Genomic DNA, 19,815 nt, shown 5'->3' on the forward strand with positions numbered 1-19,815 from the left:
GTTGACATACGTTTCCAATTTTCATGTTGATTAAGACAGTCTCCCCATACCTTTTCTAAGGTTACTTAAAGACTTTTGGAAGGGGACCTTTCTCCTCAGACTTCCCTTGAGAGACTAGGTTCCTCCTTGGTATCTGTCCCTTTTATTTCAGACTCTAACTAGGACATCATCTGAGCCTGCTGCTGCAGTGGATCTCAAGTTTTTGTCTTGGAAGACTGTTTTCTTAATTGAATAGCTTTTGTCGGACAAGTGTCAGAACTTCAAGCTTTGTCTTTAAGTCTCCTTGTCTGATTTTTCACACGGTTAGGGTTTCTTTTCGAATTTCTTATCTAGCCATTTTGCCTAAGGCAGCCACTGAGTTTCACTTGAAGCACTCTATTAATTTGACAGTGTTCTTTCTAAACTTTAGTAATAAGGACGAGTACATTATTCACTGCCTGGATCTTCATCGACACTTGAAATTTTACTTAAACAGGACCAATGCCATCAGCAAAGGTAAAGGAGTGTATGTCCAAATGGCTTCTTAACTGTATACCTTTTGAGTACAAGGTTAATTGGTTATAGGTTCATAGGTATATACTAAGCTAATGACCTCCGGGGATCATAGGATCATGGAATCATAGGAGTTTACTAGGCTATCGATCCAGAGGTCGTTTCAAGTCTAGCCATTTCATCCCAATGTAATATGGTAGATACGCTAGTCAATACCCAGGATTGCATTTAGTAATGACTGCCAATGTCCAGGAGAGTTGTGGGTGCTATCCTTGGTAAGAATTTACAGTGATCCATCCACTCATCCAGGTTCCTTTTGAACAGTGTTATAGAGGTACCTGAATTGGTAGCCTATTCCAAAGATGTGGCAGTCACTGGGAGACAAATCTGTCCCTCCAGCATGTCCTGTTTAAGTCGCAGGCCATATTTAGGTACCAGGAACGGGTAGCTGTAGTCCCGTTTGATTTACAGATGTACAGCAAGTTCATTAGGTTTGGGTCTGGGGTCTGAGATTGCTCTGTAAGCCAGGCATAAGTTTCCCCTAAGAAGTCTATGCGATACAGAGTATAGTGACAGAGACTTTAGTCAGTCTGTGTAAGGCACTTGCTGGAGTCCCTTGTTCTTCTTTGTTAGAAACCTGTGAGGTCTCTCCAGTTGCTGCAGGTGCTTTGTACGGCACATGCCGAATGGGGAGTTATACTCAATTATGGGCCTGATTAGTGCCGAGTATAGAGTGGTTATAACCTCATTTGCTCCCGAGGCACTGCCTTTACTAATCAAGTGTGTTACGTAGAAAGCCTTCCTTACTACAGTAGACACATGGTGGTCAAAGTTAAGGTCACATTCAACTTGTGATCCCAGATCCTTTACCATTTCATAGGTACTTAGGGGCTTTATAAACCTAGCCACGCAACCCAACCCAGTTGTGTCCCCATGTGTCATGGTCGCCTATGCTAGGAGGTTACTAAAGGTTTGGTGGGGGGGGGGGGTTATGTTAAGGAATGTTTACACTCGGCCTCTGTCTATTAGAGTCATGGGGGCCAGACCAGAGATGAAGTTTTGATTTCCCATCCAACGTTCAAGGTCACATTTTAATAGGGTTAGGGATGGACTGTGCTTCCTTTGGATGGGAAGCTGATTCTAGAGTGTAGAGATCCTTTGAGACACATATCTGTTTTGCCAGCATGTTCTATTTATGTTGCCAGCGAAGTTTAAATCTTTGTAGCTGGTGCTATTCATTTTGCGAATGTGCAAAAGGTCCATCAGGGCCGAATCTGAGAATGTCTTGTTGCTTCACTGGATGATATTTGATCAGCTGCTACTTGGTCAAATGCTCATATCTTTGTGTCTAGTTACAAGTTTGATATCCAGTCAAAGGGTATATAATTGGCTCTACCAATCTTCTGAATGTTGTATCGTAGTATCATTTGGTTCAGCCTGGCTGGGGTCTCTGTCGCACAGGTTGAGGCGGACAGAAAAGACAACATTGAACATGGAAGTTATGTAGTTATAATGCTAAATCATTGTTATCTTCTTTCTTTTATCTCAGCAGTCCTTTCCTCCGTCCCCCTTCCAAACTGTCACCTGTATTTTTGGTTCCTAGTGGACCTTGTAGGCCCTCCTGAACTCTTTGTTTGCTGGACCTCCTTAGGTCTTGGTCAGATAGTTTTTCAGACAGAGTATTCTTACTGGGGTCAGGTATGGGAGGGGCAAACTCGATCTGAGGAGATGAGGTAATGCAGAGCATTATAGGAGGGGAGGTGGAAATGTGGAGCCAAGAGTCTGATGTGTCAGCATCAGATCAAATCAGCTCTAATAATCCACAGTGTGAGACACACAGAAGAAAACAGCATGGATCTAGTGTTATGGTAAATACATAACTTGTGTTTATTTTTATTATGTGAATAAAAGCTTTATTTCCCCTTTAAGAAATAAGAGTATTTTTTCAAAATATTGAATGTATGCAGTAAAGAACCGTTGTTTGACTCTAAGGGTTATTTTGTGATTTGGTGAAAATTTCTATAGTAAAAGTGCATTGTTTAAGTAAACTTTTAATATTTTGGTGTGAATTTAAGGATCGGGAAGTATTTTAAATGGGCAGAAGATGCTGGTATTGTATTTAGTGCTCGTGCGCACGATATCAACCTGTTATTTGTGGGGGTGCTTTAATTCTGATAGGATTTGTTTGTATTTTAATAATACTTTTACACAAAAGGGTATTGCGTAGGGCAGTGTGTGTCTGTTTTGCTTCTTAACTGCTCTAGCACTCTTTACCAGCATTCAGACCTCCTCCTTGGCTGCAGTATAGATACATACTCTGGTTTTGCTGTCTCCTTTCTTGGTGTACCTAAAAGGAAGAAACAACTTAATAAGGAGCCCTTGCCAACACCGTGGGCTCTTGATAGGGCTAGAGTGCCACCTCAGAGTCTGTCCTCTGCCAGGTTGCACCTGAGAAGTAAAACAGATGGTTAGACAATGTGCATCTGAAGACATGATGTCTGTTAGTAAAGAATGCTGGTTCTCAAAAATCCATAACCGAGACAATGTCACTAAAGAAATTCATGAGAAAAATCTGTCAGAGGAGTCTGACAGACAGATACATGGCTGTTTCTCCTGGAGATTGCCAAACCCATAGCTGTGATTCTGAAGAAGCTTGGTCCTATCCATATATTTGCAGGGATTTTCTTCCTCTCAGATGTGCTTAATGCTGCCTTTAACCCTCAACCTACAGTCCCCATGAAAGGTAAATCTATGAAGTACCTCAAGCTAACACATTTTGTTTTCTCATCTTAGATCAGATCCAGTTGCTATATAAACGTCTTTGCCAGCTGGCAATAACTGTTAGCCAGTACCAACACCTCCTTAGTGGGCAAAGAAGGCAAGCGGTTGGACAGATTTTTTAAGAGAATTTTTTGTCTGTTTCCACATTAGCTTATAGAATTCTTAACTACAAGGCACATATATGGAAGTTTATTCTGTTTTGCACAGACAGTTTGAGGGAATATGTCACCTCACTTCCTTCAGAGGGTAGCTTCTTTCTAAATCCTAGTGTTTCTAATCTTTCTCAAGTATCTAAACATGCTCTGAGGAGTGTGTTTGATTGTACCTTTCTCACTGATGTTGTTTGTCTTTCAGCTTTTCCCGGTTAGGGGTCGCAACAGACGAACTCCAGTCTGCTAATGATTGGCAGTAGATTTTCACGAACGCCGAGGTGCCAGCTCGATGTTCAACCTTCAACGAAGGTACGCCCATTTACTCATGTCTTTGGAACGCCCACCCAACTGCGGGGAGGACATGCAGACTCCACACAGAAGGCACTCCCCGCACTCCAGCCGAGAATCGAACAGAAGAACCTCTTGCTGTGAGGCAACAGCTCTTACCGCTGCACCAATTGTACCTTTCTCACTGATATTCAAGGTAATTCTGAAGATTCAGAAAAACACTCCAGAAGTGATTGGGGTCACTGCTTCTGCTACAGTTTTGAGGAGATATGTCTGCATACATAACCAAAAGTTTGCTGGTGAAGTCTGAAATTTTGAATTCTGCATTAGTTAAGGAAGTTTTGTTTGGCCCTTCTGCTGCTCAGGTCATCAAACAATTTGATTAAAGAGGGAAGTTAATTCAGGGACTGTCTTAAGATTTTTCAAGCCCCCCTTTACAAGTTTCTCAACTTCTGTTTTCCTTTTAAGAAACAAAACAAACAATCCCTGCCATCTGAAAAGAAACAGGCAAAGGCTCTTGCTACCCCCATAGTGCCTTTTTTAGGCAAGGCTCAAAAGACAAACCCACCTCCATAGGTATCACAAGGGATAAGAAACTAAGAGTAATGCTACTCAACGCCAGAAGTCTAAACCTCAAGATGCACGCACTCGAAACTCTCCTTAGCATGGAGAACATAGATATCTGTGCAGTAACAGAAACCTGGTTCAAGGCTCTCGAGAGCACCCCAGCACTACCAGGTTATACCTCATACCATGCTTTTCGGCCCCAAAACTTGGACCGAACCACAAAAGGAGTGGGAGTATCAATATTCGTCAAAGATACCCACACCTCCAGGTTGGTGGCACAGCACGAAGCATCAGAGACTATCCATGTGCAACCAACAGTGGGTAAAACTGCCTTCCAGTTTATAGCCTGCTACAGACCACCCTCCCAAACCCAGGAACCCCACTCGGCCTTCCTGAGAACACTGGAAAATATGAAGGTCTCTCCAAACACCATTATATTGGGTGACTTCAACTACCCAACCATAGACTGGGAGCATTACTCTAGCTCCAACACCCTAGCCCAAAGGTTCCTAGAATTTATAAACTCAAATGCTATGGAACAACTTGTTACCACTCCCACAAGAGGGGAAAACATACTGGACCTGATCATCACCAACATGGGGACTCTATACTCCAGACCAGAAGTGTATCCCTCACTGGTAAGATCAGACCATAAACTAATCTCACTGGATATTCACATCCCGACCCCACCCCATGCCCAGAAAACCACAGTGAAAAACTTCTCTAAAGCAAATTTCACACTCCTCAAAACCAACGTGAAATCCTTCAAAGCCCCCGGGCCTCTGGATAATACGGCCCAGACCACAAAATCCTTTATAAACGCATTCTATGAACACCTTCAGGAATGCATGGATCATGCAATCCCAAATAAAACCAAGACCCAATCCTCCAAAGGCAGACGTCCTGTCTGGTGGACCCCAGCCATAAACAAACTATACAATAGAAGGAGGAAGGTACTACATGACAGAGCAAAATCCCCAAAAGGGAAGGCATCTCTGATCGGTATTAGCAAAAACTACGGGCACTCATAAAATCGTCTAAGGCCAGCTTCGAGAGAAAAATTGCACAGGACACTAAGGATAATCACATGGCTTTCTTTAGTTTAGGAACCTGGGTGGGAATTCCCAGATATGCTCAGAATTAGTCCAAAATGACAAAAAATACACCGAACCCACAGACATTGCCAACATCCTAGCTGACAGGTTCAGCGCAAACTTCTCCCCCCCTCCCCACCAAAAGGGCTAATATCTCTCCCAGCAGAGTGCTGCCCCCCTGACATTTCAGATGCTCAGGTAAGAGCTGCCCTCTCCAAAGCAAGAAACATAGCATCAATGGGACCAGACGGTGCCCCAGGCTGCGTCCTACATGAACTCCAAGAAGAGCTAAACCCAAACCTAAAACTACTGTTCAGTCTCAGCCTTACTACAGGATATGTACCCAAAGAGTGGAGTACAGCAACAGTGGTCCCTCTCCACAAAGGTGGTGCCTCAACGGATCCTGGAAACTATCGCCCCATAAGTCTCACTAGCTTGGTCTGCAAAGCTATGGAAAGGATCATCATGGACCTTATAAATAAAGATATTGGGGACCTACAGACACTGGATCCTACCCAGTTCGGCTTTGTTAAGGGCAGATCCTGCCTCTTAAACCTGGTCAATTTCTTTGAAACAGTCACCAAGGCCATTGACAAGGGGAAGGTGGTCCACACAGCGTACCTGGACCTCGCAAAACCTTCGATACAATACCCCACTCGGGCATTATAGATAAGCTCACCAGCTTAAATATAAACCCCTATGTCACTAGATGGGTTGCAAACTGGCTCAAGGACAGAACCCACATGGTTAGAATAGCTGGAGCCATGTCAGACTCCAAACCAGTTACAAGTGGCGTCCCACAAGGCTCAGTCTTGGGACCTCTCTTGTTCGGTATATATTTCTCGGAGGTACAGGCCAACATGGAAGGACTGTGGCTGACCAAGTTCGCAGATGACTGCAAACTGGGCACCATAATAGACTCTCCAGCTGACACAAGCATCCTCCAAAGGGCCTCATAGAAACAGACAACTGGTGCCAGAGCCATGGCCTCAAGCTAACGCCAAAAGTGTATAGTCATCCCTTTGGCAAAAACAAAGTGCCCACAAATTACCACATAGGTGGTAATCCATTAAGTACAGAAGAAGTAATTAGGGACCTGGGGACCCAAGTTGATGGCAATCTCTCATTTGACAACCACGTGGCCAAAGTGGTTAGAAAAACATTTTATATAGCCCACCTAATCATGAAGGGATTCACATCTAGATCAGGGGTGGTCATCGTGCCTCTTTACTCATCCCTCATCAGGCCCATAATTGAGTACAATGCCCCTTTTGGGATGTACCTTACCAGACACCTGCAGCAACTGGAAAGACCCCAAAAGTACCTCACCAAGAGGATCAAGGGGCTCAAACAGATGCTGTATGCTGCCCGGTTAAAGAAACTCCAGTTCTACTCAGTGGCATACCGCCTGCTCAGAGGCGATCTGTGCCTGACTTATAAAGCCATGTCCAACCCGGAATTAATGGATATGCTGCACCTCAGAAAATCCAAATCCCATCGAGCTACGCGCTCGAGGGACTTAAACCTCAGCACTGAAATAAATAGGACATGCTGAAGGGACAGATTCATAACCCAGAGGCTCCCTTCACTCTGGAATAAAATCCCAGTCCAGGTTAGGCAGAGTCCCTCATTGACTCTCTTCAAGAGGAATCTTGATGAGTGGATGGGAGATCGTAGGTTTACCCCGGGTATCACTTCTGTGTCACTGTTAGAAGTGCAGTATACTAACCTCGAAAAAGGGCATAGCAAAATTAATTTAAAATGGGTGGCAAAAGCCATACACACTCTGGCTAGGCTTATAAATGCCCTAGGGCAGATAGCCTAGTATGAACCTATGAATCTATGAAAAAAGGGATGGTACTGATTGGGGGGGGTTGGTGAGGGGACAACAAAAATAAGGATATTTTCCAAAAAATGGACAGTCTAAATTCAGAATGACTATGTCAGTATTCTATCCCCCATACCCTTCCTTAGGGCCCCTATCTCTTGAAATCTGCCCCAGAATCAGGATCTTGACCTTAACCTTTTGGAAACTTTTTTTTCAGACTCCTGGGTGGTAAAACTGGTACAGGAAGGTTACAGTTGGCACTGAAAACAAATACCTCCTTTCAGAGGAATTCCTCCCCATCCTCAGAACCAGAGTTTTTTTTTTTTTTTTTTGAAGTTCTTCTCCATTTACTCATTCCAGCAGCCAAAGAACCAATACCTTTAGACAAATAGGCAATCACTTTTATTCCAGAATGTTTCTGGTACCAAAGAAGGAGCTGTCTTGGAGACCAGTTCTGGATATTTCTTTACTTAATCTGTATGTGAAAGTACCAAAATTCAAAATGCTGTCCCTTCAAGCTGTTACCTGTCATTCCTTCTTTGAGTGTCATGATAACTTTACCTAAAGACTGCTCATCATCACATTTCTTTTGCCACAGGTTTCAAAAAATTTCTCAGATTCTCTGTATCTTGGTCACAATATCAGTTGTCTGAATTACCCTTCAAGTTAACTACTGCTCCTGGGCTATTCACAAAGTGTTTAACTCCAGTTATAGCTCATTATAAACTGCAGAGCATTCACATATTTTCTTATTTAGGTTCATAGGTTCATACTAGGCTATCTGCCCTAGGGCATTTATAAGCCTAGCCAGAGTGTGTTTGGCTTTCGCCACCCATTTTAAATTAATTTTGCTATGCCCTTTTTTGAGGTTAGTATACTGTGCCTCTGTCTAACAGTGACACAGAAGTGATACCTGGGGTAAACCTATGATCTCCCATCCACTCATCAAGATTCCTCTTGAAGAGAGTCAATGAGGGACTCTGCCTAACCTGGACTGGGATTTTATTCCAGAGTGAAGGGAGCCTCTGGGTTATGAATCTGTCCCTCCAGCATGTCCTATTTATTTCAGTGCTGAGGTTCAAGTCTCTCGAGCGTAGCTCGATGGGATTTGGATTTTCTGAGGTGCAGCATGTCCATTAATTCCGGGTTGGACATGGCTTTATACGTCAGGCACAGATCGCCTCTGAGCAGGCAGTATGCCACTGAGTAGAGCTGGAGTTTCTTTAACTGGGCAGCATATGGCATCTGTTTGAGCCCTTTGATCCTCTTGGTGAGGTACTTTTGGTGTCTTTCCAGTTGCTGCAGGTGTCTGGTAAGGTACATCCCAAAAGGGGCATTGTACTCAATTATGGGCCTGATGAGGGATGAGTAAAGAGGCACGATGACCTCCCCTGATCTAGATGTGAATCCCTTCATGATTAGGTGGGCTATGTAAAATGTTTTTCTAGCCACTTTGGCCACGTGGTTGTCAAATGAGAGATTGCTATCAACTTGGGTCCCCAGGTCCCTAATTACTTCTTCTGTACTTAATGGATTACCACCTATGTGGTAATTTGTGGGCACTTTGTTTTTGCCAAAGGGGATGACTGTACACTTTTTGGCATTTAGCTTGAGGCCATGGCTCTGGCACCAGTTGTCTGTTTCTATGAGGCCCTTTTGGAGGATGCTTGTGTCGGCTGGAGAGTCAATTATGGCGCCCACTTTGCAGTCATCTGCGAACTTGGTCAGCCACAGTCCTTCCGTGTTGGCCTGTACCTCCGAGAAATATATACCGAACAAGAGAGGTCCCAGGACTGAGCCTTGTGGAACGCCACTTGTAACTGGTTTGGAGTCTGACATGGCTCCAGCAATTCTAACCATGTGGGTTCTGTCCTTGAGCCAGTTTGCAACCCATCTAGTGACATAGGGGTTTATATTTAAGCTGGTGAGCTTATCTATAATGCCCAAGTGGTGTATTGTATCGAAGGCTTTTGCGAGGTCCAGGTAGGCTGTGTGGACCACCTTCCCCTCGTCAATAGCCTTGGTGACTGTTTCAAAGAAATAGACCAGGTTTAAGAGGCAGGATCTGCCCTTAACAAAGCCGAACTGGGTAGGATCCAGTGTCTGTAGGTCCCCAATATCTTTATTTATGAGGTCCATGATGATCCTTTCCATAGCTTTGCAGACCAAGCTAGTCAGGCTTATGGGGAGATAGTTTCCAGGATCCATTGAGGCACCACCTTTGTGGAGAGGGTCCACTGTTGCTGTACGCCACTCTTTGGGTACATATCCTGTAGTAAGGCTGAGATTGAACAGTAGTTTTATGTTTGGGTTTAGCTCTTCTTGGAGTTCATGCAGGACGCAGCCCGGGACACCGTCTGGTCCCATTGATGCTGTGTTTTTGCTTTGGAGAGGACGGCTCTTACCTGAGCATCTGAGATGTCAGGGGGGCAGCACTTTGCTGGGATAGATATTTGCCCTTTTGGTGGGGAGGGGGGGGGAGAGAAGTTTGCACTGAACCTGTCAGCTAGGATGTTGGCAATGTCTGTGGGTTCGGTGTATTTTTTGTCATTTTGGACTAATTCTGAGCATATCTGGGAATTCCCACCCAGGTTCCTAACATAACTAAAGAAAGCCTTGTGATTATCCTTAGTGTCCTGTGCAATTTTTCTCTCGAAGCTGGCCTTAGACGATTTTATGAGTGCCGGTAGTTTTTTGCTAATACTGATCAGAGATGCTTCCCTTTTGGGATTTTGCTCTATCATGTAGTAGCTTCCTCCTTCTATTGTATAGTTTGTTTATGGCTGGGGTCCACCAAACAGGACGTCTGCCTTTGGAGGATTTGGTCTTGGTTTTATTTGGGATTGCATGATCCATGCATTCCTGAAGGTGTTCATAGAATACGTTTATAAAGGATTCTGCTGTCTGGGCCGTATTTTCCACAGGCCCGGGAGCTTTGAAGGATTCCACCTCGGTTTTGAGGAGTGTGAAATTTGCTTTAGAGAAGTTTTTCACTGTGGTTTTCTGGGCAGGGGTTGGGGTCGGGATGTGAATATCCAGTGAGATTAGTTTATGGTCTGATCTTACCAGTGAGGGATACACTTCTGGTCTGGAGCATAGAGTCCCCATGTTGGTGATGATCAGGTCCAGTATGTTTTCCCCTCTTGTGGGAGTGGTAACAAGTTGTTCCATAGCATTTGAGTTTATAAATTCTAGGAACCTTTGGGCTAGGGTGTTGGAGCTAGAGTAATGCTCCCAGTCTATGTTTGGGTAGTTGAAGTCGCTCAATATAATGGTGTTTGGCGAGACCTCCATATTTTCCAGTGTTCTCAGGAAGGCCGAGTGGGGTTCCTGGGTTTGGGAGGGTGGTCTGTAGCAGGCTATAAACTGGAAGGCAGTTTTACCCACTGTTAGTTGCACATGGATAGTCTCTGATGCTTTGTGCTGTGCCACCAACCTGGAGGTGTGGGTATCTTTGACGAATATTGATACTCCCCCTCCTTTTGTGGTTCGGTCCAAGTTTTGGGGCCGAAAAGCATGGTATGAGGTATAACCTGGTAGTGCTGGGGTGCTCTCGGGAGCTTTGAACCAGGTTTCTGTTACTGCACAGATATCGATGTTCTCCATGCTAAGGAGAGTTTCAAGTGCGTGCATCTTGAGGCTTAGACTTCTGGTGTTGAGTAGCATTACTCTTAGTTTCTTATCCCTTGTTTTACCTATGGAGGTGGGTTTGTCTTTTGAGCCTTGCCTAAAAAAGGCACTATGTGGGTAGCAAGAGCCTTTGCCAATATTCAAAACCCAGGGGTGACAGGTGCAAGCCATCCCTAGTGAAGCATTGTGGCTTGTCGAGCATGTCATCCCAGGCTGACAGGCATTGGAGCCAGTTGTTGAAAGTGATCATCTTGTCTTCATATTGTGGCATCATTCTTGGTGAGGGTAAGATGCTACTCAAGGTCAGGGTCATACCGGCCTGGGCTACATGCTCAGAGAGCTCCTCTATGTCTCTTTTCATGTAGTCTAGGGAGGTGCGTCTCAGGTCATTCACACCAGCATGGACATTGACTGAGTCATATTTGTACTTGCTTTGGAGTGACCTGAGTGCTTGTGTTATGTGGCGGATCCTAGCGCCCGACAGGCAGCTCACTGTGACCTTCTCCTTGTTCAGCCTGGTGAGCGGGATGTCAGTGTGCCTGACGGTAGAGTCACCTATTACAAGTGTATCAGGTGTGTTGTTTAGCCTTAAGGGTTGTGACTGTTCGGCACACTGGATTTGTGAGCTATGTGTTGCACGTGTTTTGTTTTGGGGTAGCGGTTGCTTGGGTGTCTGCTTTGGAGGTCTCTGCTGCTTAGGCAGATTTTTATTTAGAGCCTCCGAGTATGTCTTTGTGTGTTTATGTGTTTGGTTTGTTGTCGTGGTAGGTCTATGTGAGACTGGAATTGTAGTGAGTGTGGTTTCCTTCTCCTCCTGACTGGTTACTCCAGTACTGAGTTGAGAGAGCTTAGCCTCCAGTTTGGCTATATGGTTGCATTTCTCACATGTGTTGGAATTTGTTGGGAGGAGGAGAGGGTTGTCTGTGTACATGAGGCAGTTGTAACATTGCCTCAAGATTCCCAGATTCACCAGCTGGACCAGAGAGGAGATTGACAACTGACCTTTGGACATGCTAGAAATAGTATTGGGAATTCCTTTATAATTGAAAAAAGGGCCAGTGGGGAACAAGGTACTCAAGGGGAGTTTGTGAGGGTGTAGCACTTTTAATTTTTTAGTGCTGACTTAGTAAACAAGTGCCAGGTAACTTAAATGCAATGTGTTACAGGTAACTTAAATGCAAAAATGACTAACAGTAACTTTCTTCAAGTGAAACAAGGAAATAAGTTCAGTAAGCAATGCAGATATCACTAGGGATCCACAGAAGTGATGAAAAGCCGCGTTTTAGGTGGAATTAGTGTTTCAGGGAAATAACAAGCAAACAAACAAACAAGCAAGCATACAAACAAAGCTAGATTCAGCAGGCCTGGATCTAGTCTATGCTACAGCAAACAAGGTGTACCAATTTCCGTAAGAAACAGTTCACATATGCAGGCACTATAAGCCTTTAACCAGAAATTCCCAGCTCAGAAGGGCAGAGTCCAGCCTCTCCTCCCACAAGAGTGCAGACCACGAACCTTCTTAATGTAAAATAACTGGCCTGAAGCCCAAGTGCTTAAACCAGAACTAATACACTTTTAGAATAACAGACACTGAGCCCTCAATCAGCAGTTCCCAACTTAGAAGGATGTAAGCTACCTGTCCTGCCACCACAGTGCAGGCCACAAACCTTCCTAATGTAAAACAACTGGTCTGAAGCCCAAGTGCTTAATCCAAAAGACTTAGAATGATAGCTACACTTTAATCAAGTTACTACCAAGCAGTAATAAATACAATTGAATACTTTAAAGAATGCCTGGATTAGTGCTCAAGTTATACAAACAAAGGTAGATTCAGCAGGCCTGGATCTAGTCTATGCTACAGCAAACAAGGTGTACCAATTTCAGTAAGAAGCAGTTCAAATGTGCAGGCACTATAAGCCTTGAATCAGAAATTCCCAGCTCAGAAGGGCAGAGTCCAGCCTCTCCTCCCTCAAGAGTGCAGACCACGAACCCTCTTAATGTAAAATAACTGGCCTGAAGCCCAAGTGCTTAAACCAGAACTAATACACTTTTAGAATAACAGACACTGAGCCCTCAATCAGCAGTTCCCAACTTAGAAAGATGTAAGCTACCTGTCCTGCCACCACAGTGCAGGCCACAAACCTTCCTAATGTAAAACAACTGGTCTGAAGCCCAAGTGCTTAAACTAAAAAGCGTAGAATGAGTTACACCAAGCAGTAATAAATACAATTGAGTACTTTTAAGATGACGCAAAAGCAAAATAAAGTAGGAAGAAACACAAATACAGTAAAAGCAGATACATTTTTTTTTTTAAGTGGAAAGAGAGAAAGGAGTAGCAGAAACTAAGCTGATTGGCCTTCTCAGATGTTTTCCCTGTACTGGGTAGAATGAGGTAATGACACTAGACTGGGAGGAGGGTGCCAGATCAAATTTACACTAGGGACGGGTAACTGTAAAGCCACCAACCAACAGGGAGGGAGGGTGGGAAAACAAACTGCAGAAATGTTTCTCACAGCTGAAAAGCAGCAGTGAGCCTTTAAATGAAAGTTTTAAACAGCTAAAGGATCCTCTAGAAAAAAGAGTTTAACTGCAACAAGTTTTCAGAAACAAACAACCCAACAGATGCTTAATAAAAGTGGACAATTTCCAGTTAATACCTCACAAACAGTGAAACTAGCTAGAAAAATACACAGTACACAAAGTGCTATAAATAACAAAGAAATAAAGAACAAAATAAACAAAAAACAGGATATTTAATGTTATATATTATAGCTCCGAGTTTCCTCAGTGTCCTTCCTTCGATCAGTTCAGTGTGAAATGGCAGAATACTCACAAGTGAATGTCTTAGGTAACAGAAAGTTGAAACCTGAGACAGCTTTTAAGAAAGAAATCTCAAAAGAACCAATGAGGTGCTTAGTCTAAGCTGTAGTCCAGGTGACCTCAGTCAGCCAATGACCTCAAACAATTCTCTCTCACTGAAATGCCTGATGGCTTTGGCTAAACCAAGATGTCCCTGAATATGTGCTCAGACACACAGCCTCCACAAACACTAGGCCCAAATACAAGCCTGAATATGGAAATGCTATAAATATCCCCACTACTTAGAACAAACTGCAGAAATGTTTCTCACAGCTGAAAAGCAGCAGTGAGCCTTTAAATGAAAGTTTTAAACAGCTAAAGGAGCCTCTAGAAAAAAAAGTTTAACTGCAACAAGTTATCAGAAACAAACACCCCAACAGATGCTTAATAAAAGTGGACAATTTCCAGTTAATACCTCACACACAGTGAAACTAGCTAGAAAAGTACACAGTACACAAAGTGCCACAAATAAAGAAATAAAGAACAAAATAAACAAAAAACAGGATGCTTAATGTTATATATTATAGCTCCGAGTTTCCTCAGTGTCTTTCCTTCGATCAGTTCAGTGTGAAAAAACTTACTTATCTTTGTAGAGTCTTTACCAGATGCCAAGAGTCTTTAATATTTGTTTCCTCACTTCCTATCAATATGGGATTCAAATAAATGTACAAAAATTCTCCTTGACTGCATCACAGAAGTTGGGTTTCTGACCTGCTTTCTAGACAACTGTCAGCAAAGATAGAAAGGGGATTTTTATCTGGAAGCTTTTCTGAGCTTCTCCAGTCAGTCTCAGATATCTGTAAGAAAATATCTCAGGATTCAAGGATTCACTGCTTCAAGAACTGTCATTATTCCTCTTGCTTGAGCCTCTCCAGTTAGTCTCAGATATTTGTAAGAGAATATCTCAGGATTCTAGGAATATCTCAGGATTCAAGGATTCACTGCTTCAAGAACTGTCATTATTCCTCTTTCTTGAGCTTATCCAGTCAGTCTCACATATTTGTAAGAGAATATCCAGGATTCTAGGATTCACTGCTTCAGTGACTCTCATGATTCCTCTTGCTTAAGCTTCTCCAGTCAGTCTCAGACATCTGCAAGAGAGTATCTTGGAATTCTAGATTCATTGCTTCAATGAATCTCATGATTTCTCTCGCCAGATTACACATGTAGAACAATCGGTGGTTTTTAAAAAAAAACTAATGGACCCAACATCTTCATCCTTAGAAATTTTACATTCCAATTTTGGATTTTGTCAAAAAGGAACTGCATTGGTGGAGACATCAAATGGCTCTAAATCTAGGTCTCTCCTTTCATCAGATTCCAAGTCAGCCTGTAATTACAGAAACCTCAGATTTTGCTTGGAGAACAATTTCTGTGGAGGTAAAGGTGCAAGACCTGTAGAATATCTCAGACATTCCAAAGTACATAAATGTTAAAGAGATGTTGGGTATAATCCATGCTTTGAAATCTCATCATCATCTATGGTCCCCTGGATTTTTGCAGGTGATTACAACACAACAGTCATGTGGTACATAAACAAACAGGGGGACCCAGTTGTACTCTGTCAGAAGCATAGCTGGTTCAGCCAGTCCCCTGTGCCTGTCCCATGAACCAGCACCCCACCCCCTCAGCTCTGCAAGGAAAGGGCAAACAAAAATCTCTTCTGCAAAACTTGCAGGATGCTTCCTGTAGTACTCAAGAGTTCACACACACCCTCCTGCTCTTCTAGAGACAAGCAAAAAAAAAATGCAGTCTTTTCTACTGGTACATCAAGCAGGTGGTCAAAGTTATTTATTTGTCTTTGTTTACTGGGAAATTCCGATTGGGTGATACTCATTTTCATAGGAGGCCCAGAAAGAAAAGCTCCATTGCATTATACTTAGTTCCAGTTAAACACAGAATAGTTAATCAAATGCATGACAAGCCTCAGTCATCCTGCTCCAGCCATTCAGTTCTTGTTCCTGTGCCTTGCCTTGACCCTCCTTCTGTACATTTATTAAAAAAGCATTTTTGTAGCAAACTGCATTTTACAAATGTAGAAAACGGTTGGTACAGTTTAAACCATGCCTGCACAGAATACTACAGCACTCAGGTTTTAGTTAAAAAAAAAAAAAAAACTTTTCTCTTTTAAGTAGAAGCATTATAGCACTTTAATCTGTAGCAAGAAGTTGTTACAGTTTAGACCACACATGGAGCACAACAGCACTCAAGTTTACCACAGTTGGGATGATGGATGGCTGATCACACCCTCCAACACTGTGTGCCCATAATAGTTCCCCCTCTCTTCCTGCCCTAGCTACACTACTACCTTCTGTGCAGGCTGGCTTTTAACCCTCCATGCATCTTGCATTCCATCAGAGCAAAATTTAGTCACACAAGCTGAGCAGGACCAATACAGTTGCTCATGAATGGAAGGTGAATGACGGGGTCTTCCAGGAGTTGGTTCAGTTGTGGGGGAGCACCTCAAATAGACCTATTTGCCTCCTTTCAAACAGACAGCTGAACAAATTATGTTCTAGAATTCCTTGCAAGCAAGCCTGGAAAACAGATTAATTTTCATTACTGTGGGTGGGAAATTTTCCTTTATGCTTTTCTACCTTTTTCACTGACATTTAGGGTAATTCTGAAGATTCAGAAACACCTTTCCAGAAGTGATTGCGGTGATTTCCTTTTGGTCTAGGCAGCACTGATTCTCCCTTCTTATGGAAAGTGCCAGGAGCATTTGTCACAAGCTTCCTCACATACTAGACTTATTCATACAAGACAGAAGAAGTTTAATAGACTCTGCTCTCAGATGACTTCAACTAACTGCCTGGATGATTCAATTTTGATTCATTTCACCTTTCATGAGGATGTGCAGAAGGTACTAGAAGAGGCAGTAAAACCTGTAGAAACTATTTTCTAGTTGGTGCCTAACCAAAATCCAGGGTTCCTTCAGGGATTGTGTACCACTAAGTTCTGTTTGTGTGAGTTACTTTTCTTTGGCCTGCTGTACTCCTCTGTAAAGGTACCTCTTCTGGCCATTTCAACATTTTTGCCCAAGAGTCCCAGTTTCTTCTCTGATTTTTGTAAAACAGTTTCTGAATGGGGGTTGTTGCATCTTAGGTCTTTTAGAAAACAGGTGTCTCCTTCCTGAGATTATGCTGTAAAAATTAACTATGCCTCCCTTTGAACCAGCTCATCAAGCTGATTTAAGGTTTGTGACGTGTAAGACTAGACTTCCAATTGCTCTGACATCTGCAAGAAGAGCATCTGAGTTGAAGTTCTCATGGTGGGTGGACACTATCTGGTCTTTCGTATAGTCATTAAGAACAAATTTCTCATCTATGCCCAAAGTTGTTTCAGAGTTTACTTTGAATCAAGTCAAAATCTCCCTGTATTTTGTCCATATCCTCAGAACTGGGGGAAAAGATGCTACATATTCTGGACATGCATTGGCAGCTTGGGTACTATTTTGTTAGATCCAAGTCCTTTAGAAAAGCTGATCAGCTGTTTGTTTCTTATGATAGCACAGAGAAGGGACAACCCATGTCAAAATAGACTATTTCAAGGTGGTTGTTCTAAGCTTTTGCCTTTTGTTATATCCACCATGGTAATTCAATCCACGTAGTGCAAAGGCACATTCTACTAGAGCCTTGGAATCTACGATGCCGTATTGGAAAGGGGTGGACTCTAGAAGCATTCTAGGGGCAGCAACTTGTTCCTCTGACATACTTTTACAAAGCATTATGAACTGGATTCCTTTTCCAGGTTGAGGACCGGCTTTGCTAGAACCATTCTCCATGAGCTGCTGGATTCTTATCCTTCCTCCTCCTAGGTTGGATAGGCTAATGATAATCAACTCATATAACCAAAAGGCTACTGCAGCAGTGAAAACGTACTACAGCTGTGTAAGTTGTACATACAGTGAGAGCAGATGTTCGAATTCTTCACTGCTGCAGTAGCCGCACCCAACCACCATTCCACTTCATCTGTATATAGTTAGCTGTTGCAATATAAATTTATTGGCTTCTGTCGTTTCTGCTCTTGTTCCTCAGTAGTGCATTGTTAGAATGAGTAACACACGGTACAACACTTCTGTGTTTTATTCATTCCCAGGCCTGCTGCACAATGACAAGCTAGCAGATGCTCAGTGCTTCTATCGCTCTCATCTTTTGGCTTGGTATCCACGTTACCACTTGCACCACAGTTGTTGTGCATTGCTGATTGGTATCTCTAAATCTAGCACTCAGATTCAGTAATTTATAGCTGTGTTTACACACAGGATGGTAGCGTAGAAAGTCCTTCATAGTAACAGGGGAGTAGAAACAGAGTATAAAATATATGGAGAAGTGTAGGAAGGCAGAGTATGAGAGAAGGCTGAGTGACTTTAGTCAGTCTGTGCATGAGGTGCATAAAAGAAGACTGCTTACCTTTTAAACATTTGTGAGGACAATGTTATTCTGAAGACTGTATTTCACATACTGCTGGTATGTAGCCTGGACAGTCGATGGGAGCAGAAGACAGAAGATGAATGAAGTGATTCTGATGGCATTGTGCTTGCATTGACCTCCTATTTTTGTGATTGATTCAGAGGTAGTTACATGATTTAACCTTGGGTTTTGGGAGACCTTATGTTTGTGCTAGACAGATGAGAATTTGGTACAAAACTTGGAGAAGCCAGTGTCTGAAATGCTTCAGTAAGGTCTCTCAATAGAGCGGGAGTGAGCAACTGCTTATTTCTGGCCTGTACATGTTTTGTGGATATAGATGCATTTTGTAACACTATGAGCTGAAATTATTTGATGTTTGCTGATAATATCTTGGGATCACACACTGGCACAGTGATTAGAACTGTTGCCTCACTTTTCTTGTTTCACCAGTTAGATTTTCTGCTGGGCTGCCATCTGTGCATAGTCTGCATGCCCTCAGTGGGTCTGTGCAGGTTTTCAGTGGGTACTTAAGTTTTATTCCATATCCCAAAGAACTGCTGTAGGTAAATTGGTGAGCCTTAATATTGCCTCCATTTATGCATACTGTGTATGATTGAACATTTTTATGCATCCTGTGATATACTGGCATCCCGTCAAGAATTAGATCTGTGCCTTGCACTCACTGAGTGCCAGGGTGGACATTGGCTTCTCTGTGACCCTGCATTAGGTAAACCAGATGTCAAAGAATGATTGAATGAATATATAAGTAACTTGTCATGATTTCTGCTCAGTGTAATGGGGTACGGTCAGTTTGAAGTTATAAGTACTGATATTATTTGGGAGAGGGACAGGTGATGAAGCTCCATATCAGTAGGGATCTTGAGTGTGCAAACTACCACACAGTGCACCCTCAAGATCCCATCTGATTGCTCGGTGCTTTAGTAGGGATTTATGATGTGATCATGGAAATATTAATTTGCATGAAACTCTCGGAGACATAAATGTCCTAGCATGCACTACTTCTTCGTATTAGCATCCTAAATATGAGTACCTTTATTATGACCATAGTTTGTTGTTCTGTAATTGGATTAGTGATTTCAACACTTTAAGCAGTATGACCAATTCAGTTCTCTGTTTCCAGGTTGACTATAAAGCAGATGAATGGCTTATGAAGAACATGGACCCTTTAAATGATAATGTGGCCACCTTACTTCACCAAAGCTCTGACAAGTTCACCGCAGAATTGTGGAAAGATGGTAATAGCTAATTAAAAACATTTGCTTGCATTCTGCTTTTGTTGTTGTTTATGTGTGTTTACTGTTTAATTTTGTTCAGCACTTTCTGTTATTTATAGGGGTGGGCTTCACTGATGCTCACTTTAGTAGCTGGATGGAGTGACACCACAATGTGTTAAAGATCAACTTCAGATGTATTCTTAATCTTTTCAACAGAAGAGATAAAAAAATGAATGTAAAAAAACCCTCATCCCTACATATAGCAGTACACTTCATAGGTTCATAGTTCATAGTTTAGTACTAAGCTAACTGGCCTTGCGAGCCATTTTAAGCCTAGCCAGTTATCCCTTGTGAGACTCAAACCCTGCACCTTGTGTTTGTAAGGCAAACACCTTAGCCATTAAGCCTCCCTCCCAACCCCTCCTTTAATCTCGCATTAATTAGATGTGCAGGCAACATGTAAATACATCACTGAGT

At 42.8% G+C, this 19,815-nt stretch overlaps 1 protein-coding gene across 4 annotated transcripts in view; it reads left to right on the forward strand.

Moving 5' to 3' along the window:
• Positions 1–19,815, forward strand: part of LOC122809252 (myosin-10-like) — a 3,714,157-nt gene that overhangs the window by 2,070,485 nt on the left and 1,623,857 nt on the right. For all 4 annotated transcript variants that reach the window (XM_044080584.1, XM_044080595.1, XM_044080606.1 and 1 more), the window contains one exon: positions 19,245–19,359. In XM_044080584.1, coding sequence (XP_043936519.1) covers positions 19,245–19,359 — 115 coding nt within the window. The remainder of the gene's footprint in view (positions 1–19,244; positions 19,360–19,815) is intronic.

Source organism: Protopterus annectens, chromosome 1.part1 (genome assembly GCF_019279795.1).
Source record: "Protopterus annectens isolate FY-2018-M chromosome 1.part1, PAN1.0, whole genome shotgun sequence".
Classification (NCBI taxonomy): Eukaryota; Metazoa; Chordata; order Ceratodontiformes; family Protopteridae; genus Protopterus; species Protopterus annectens.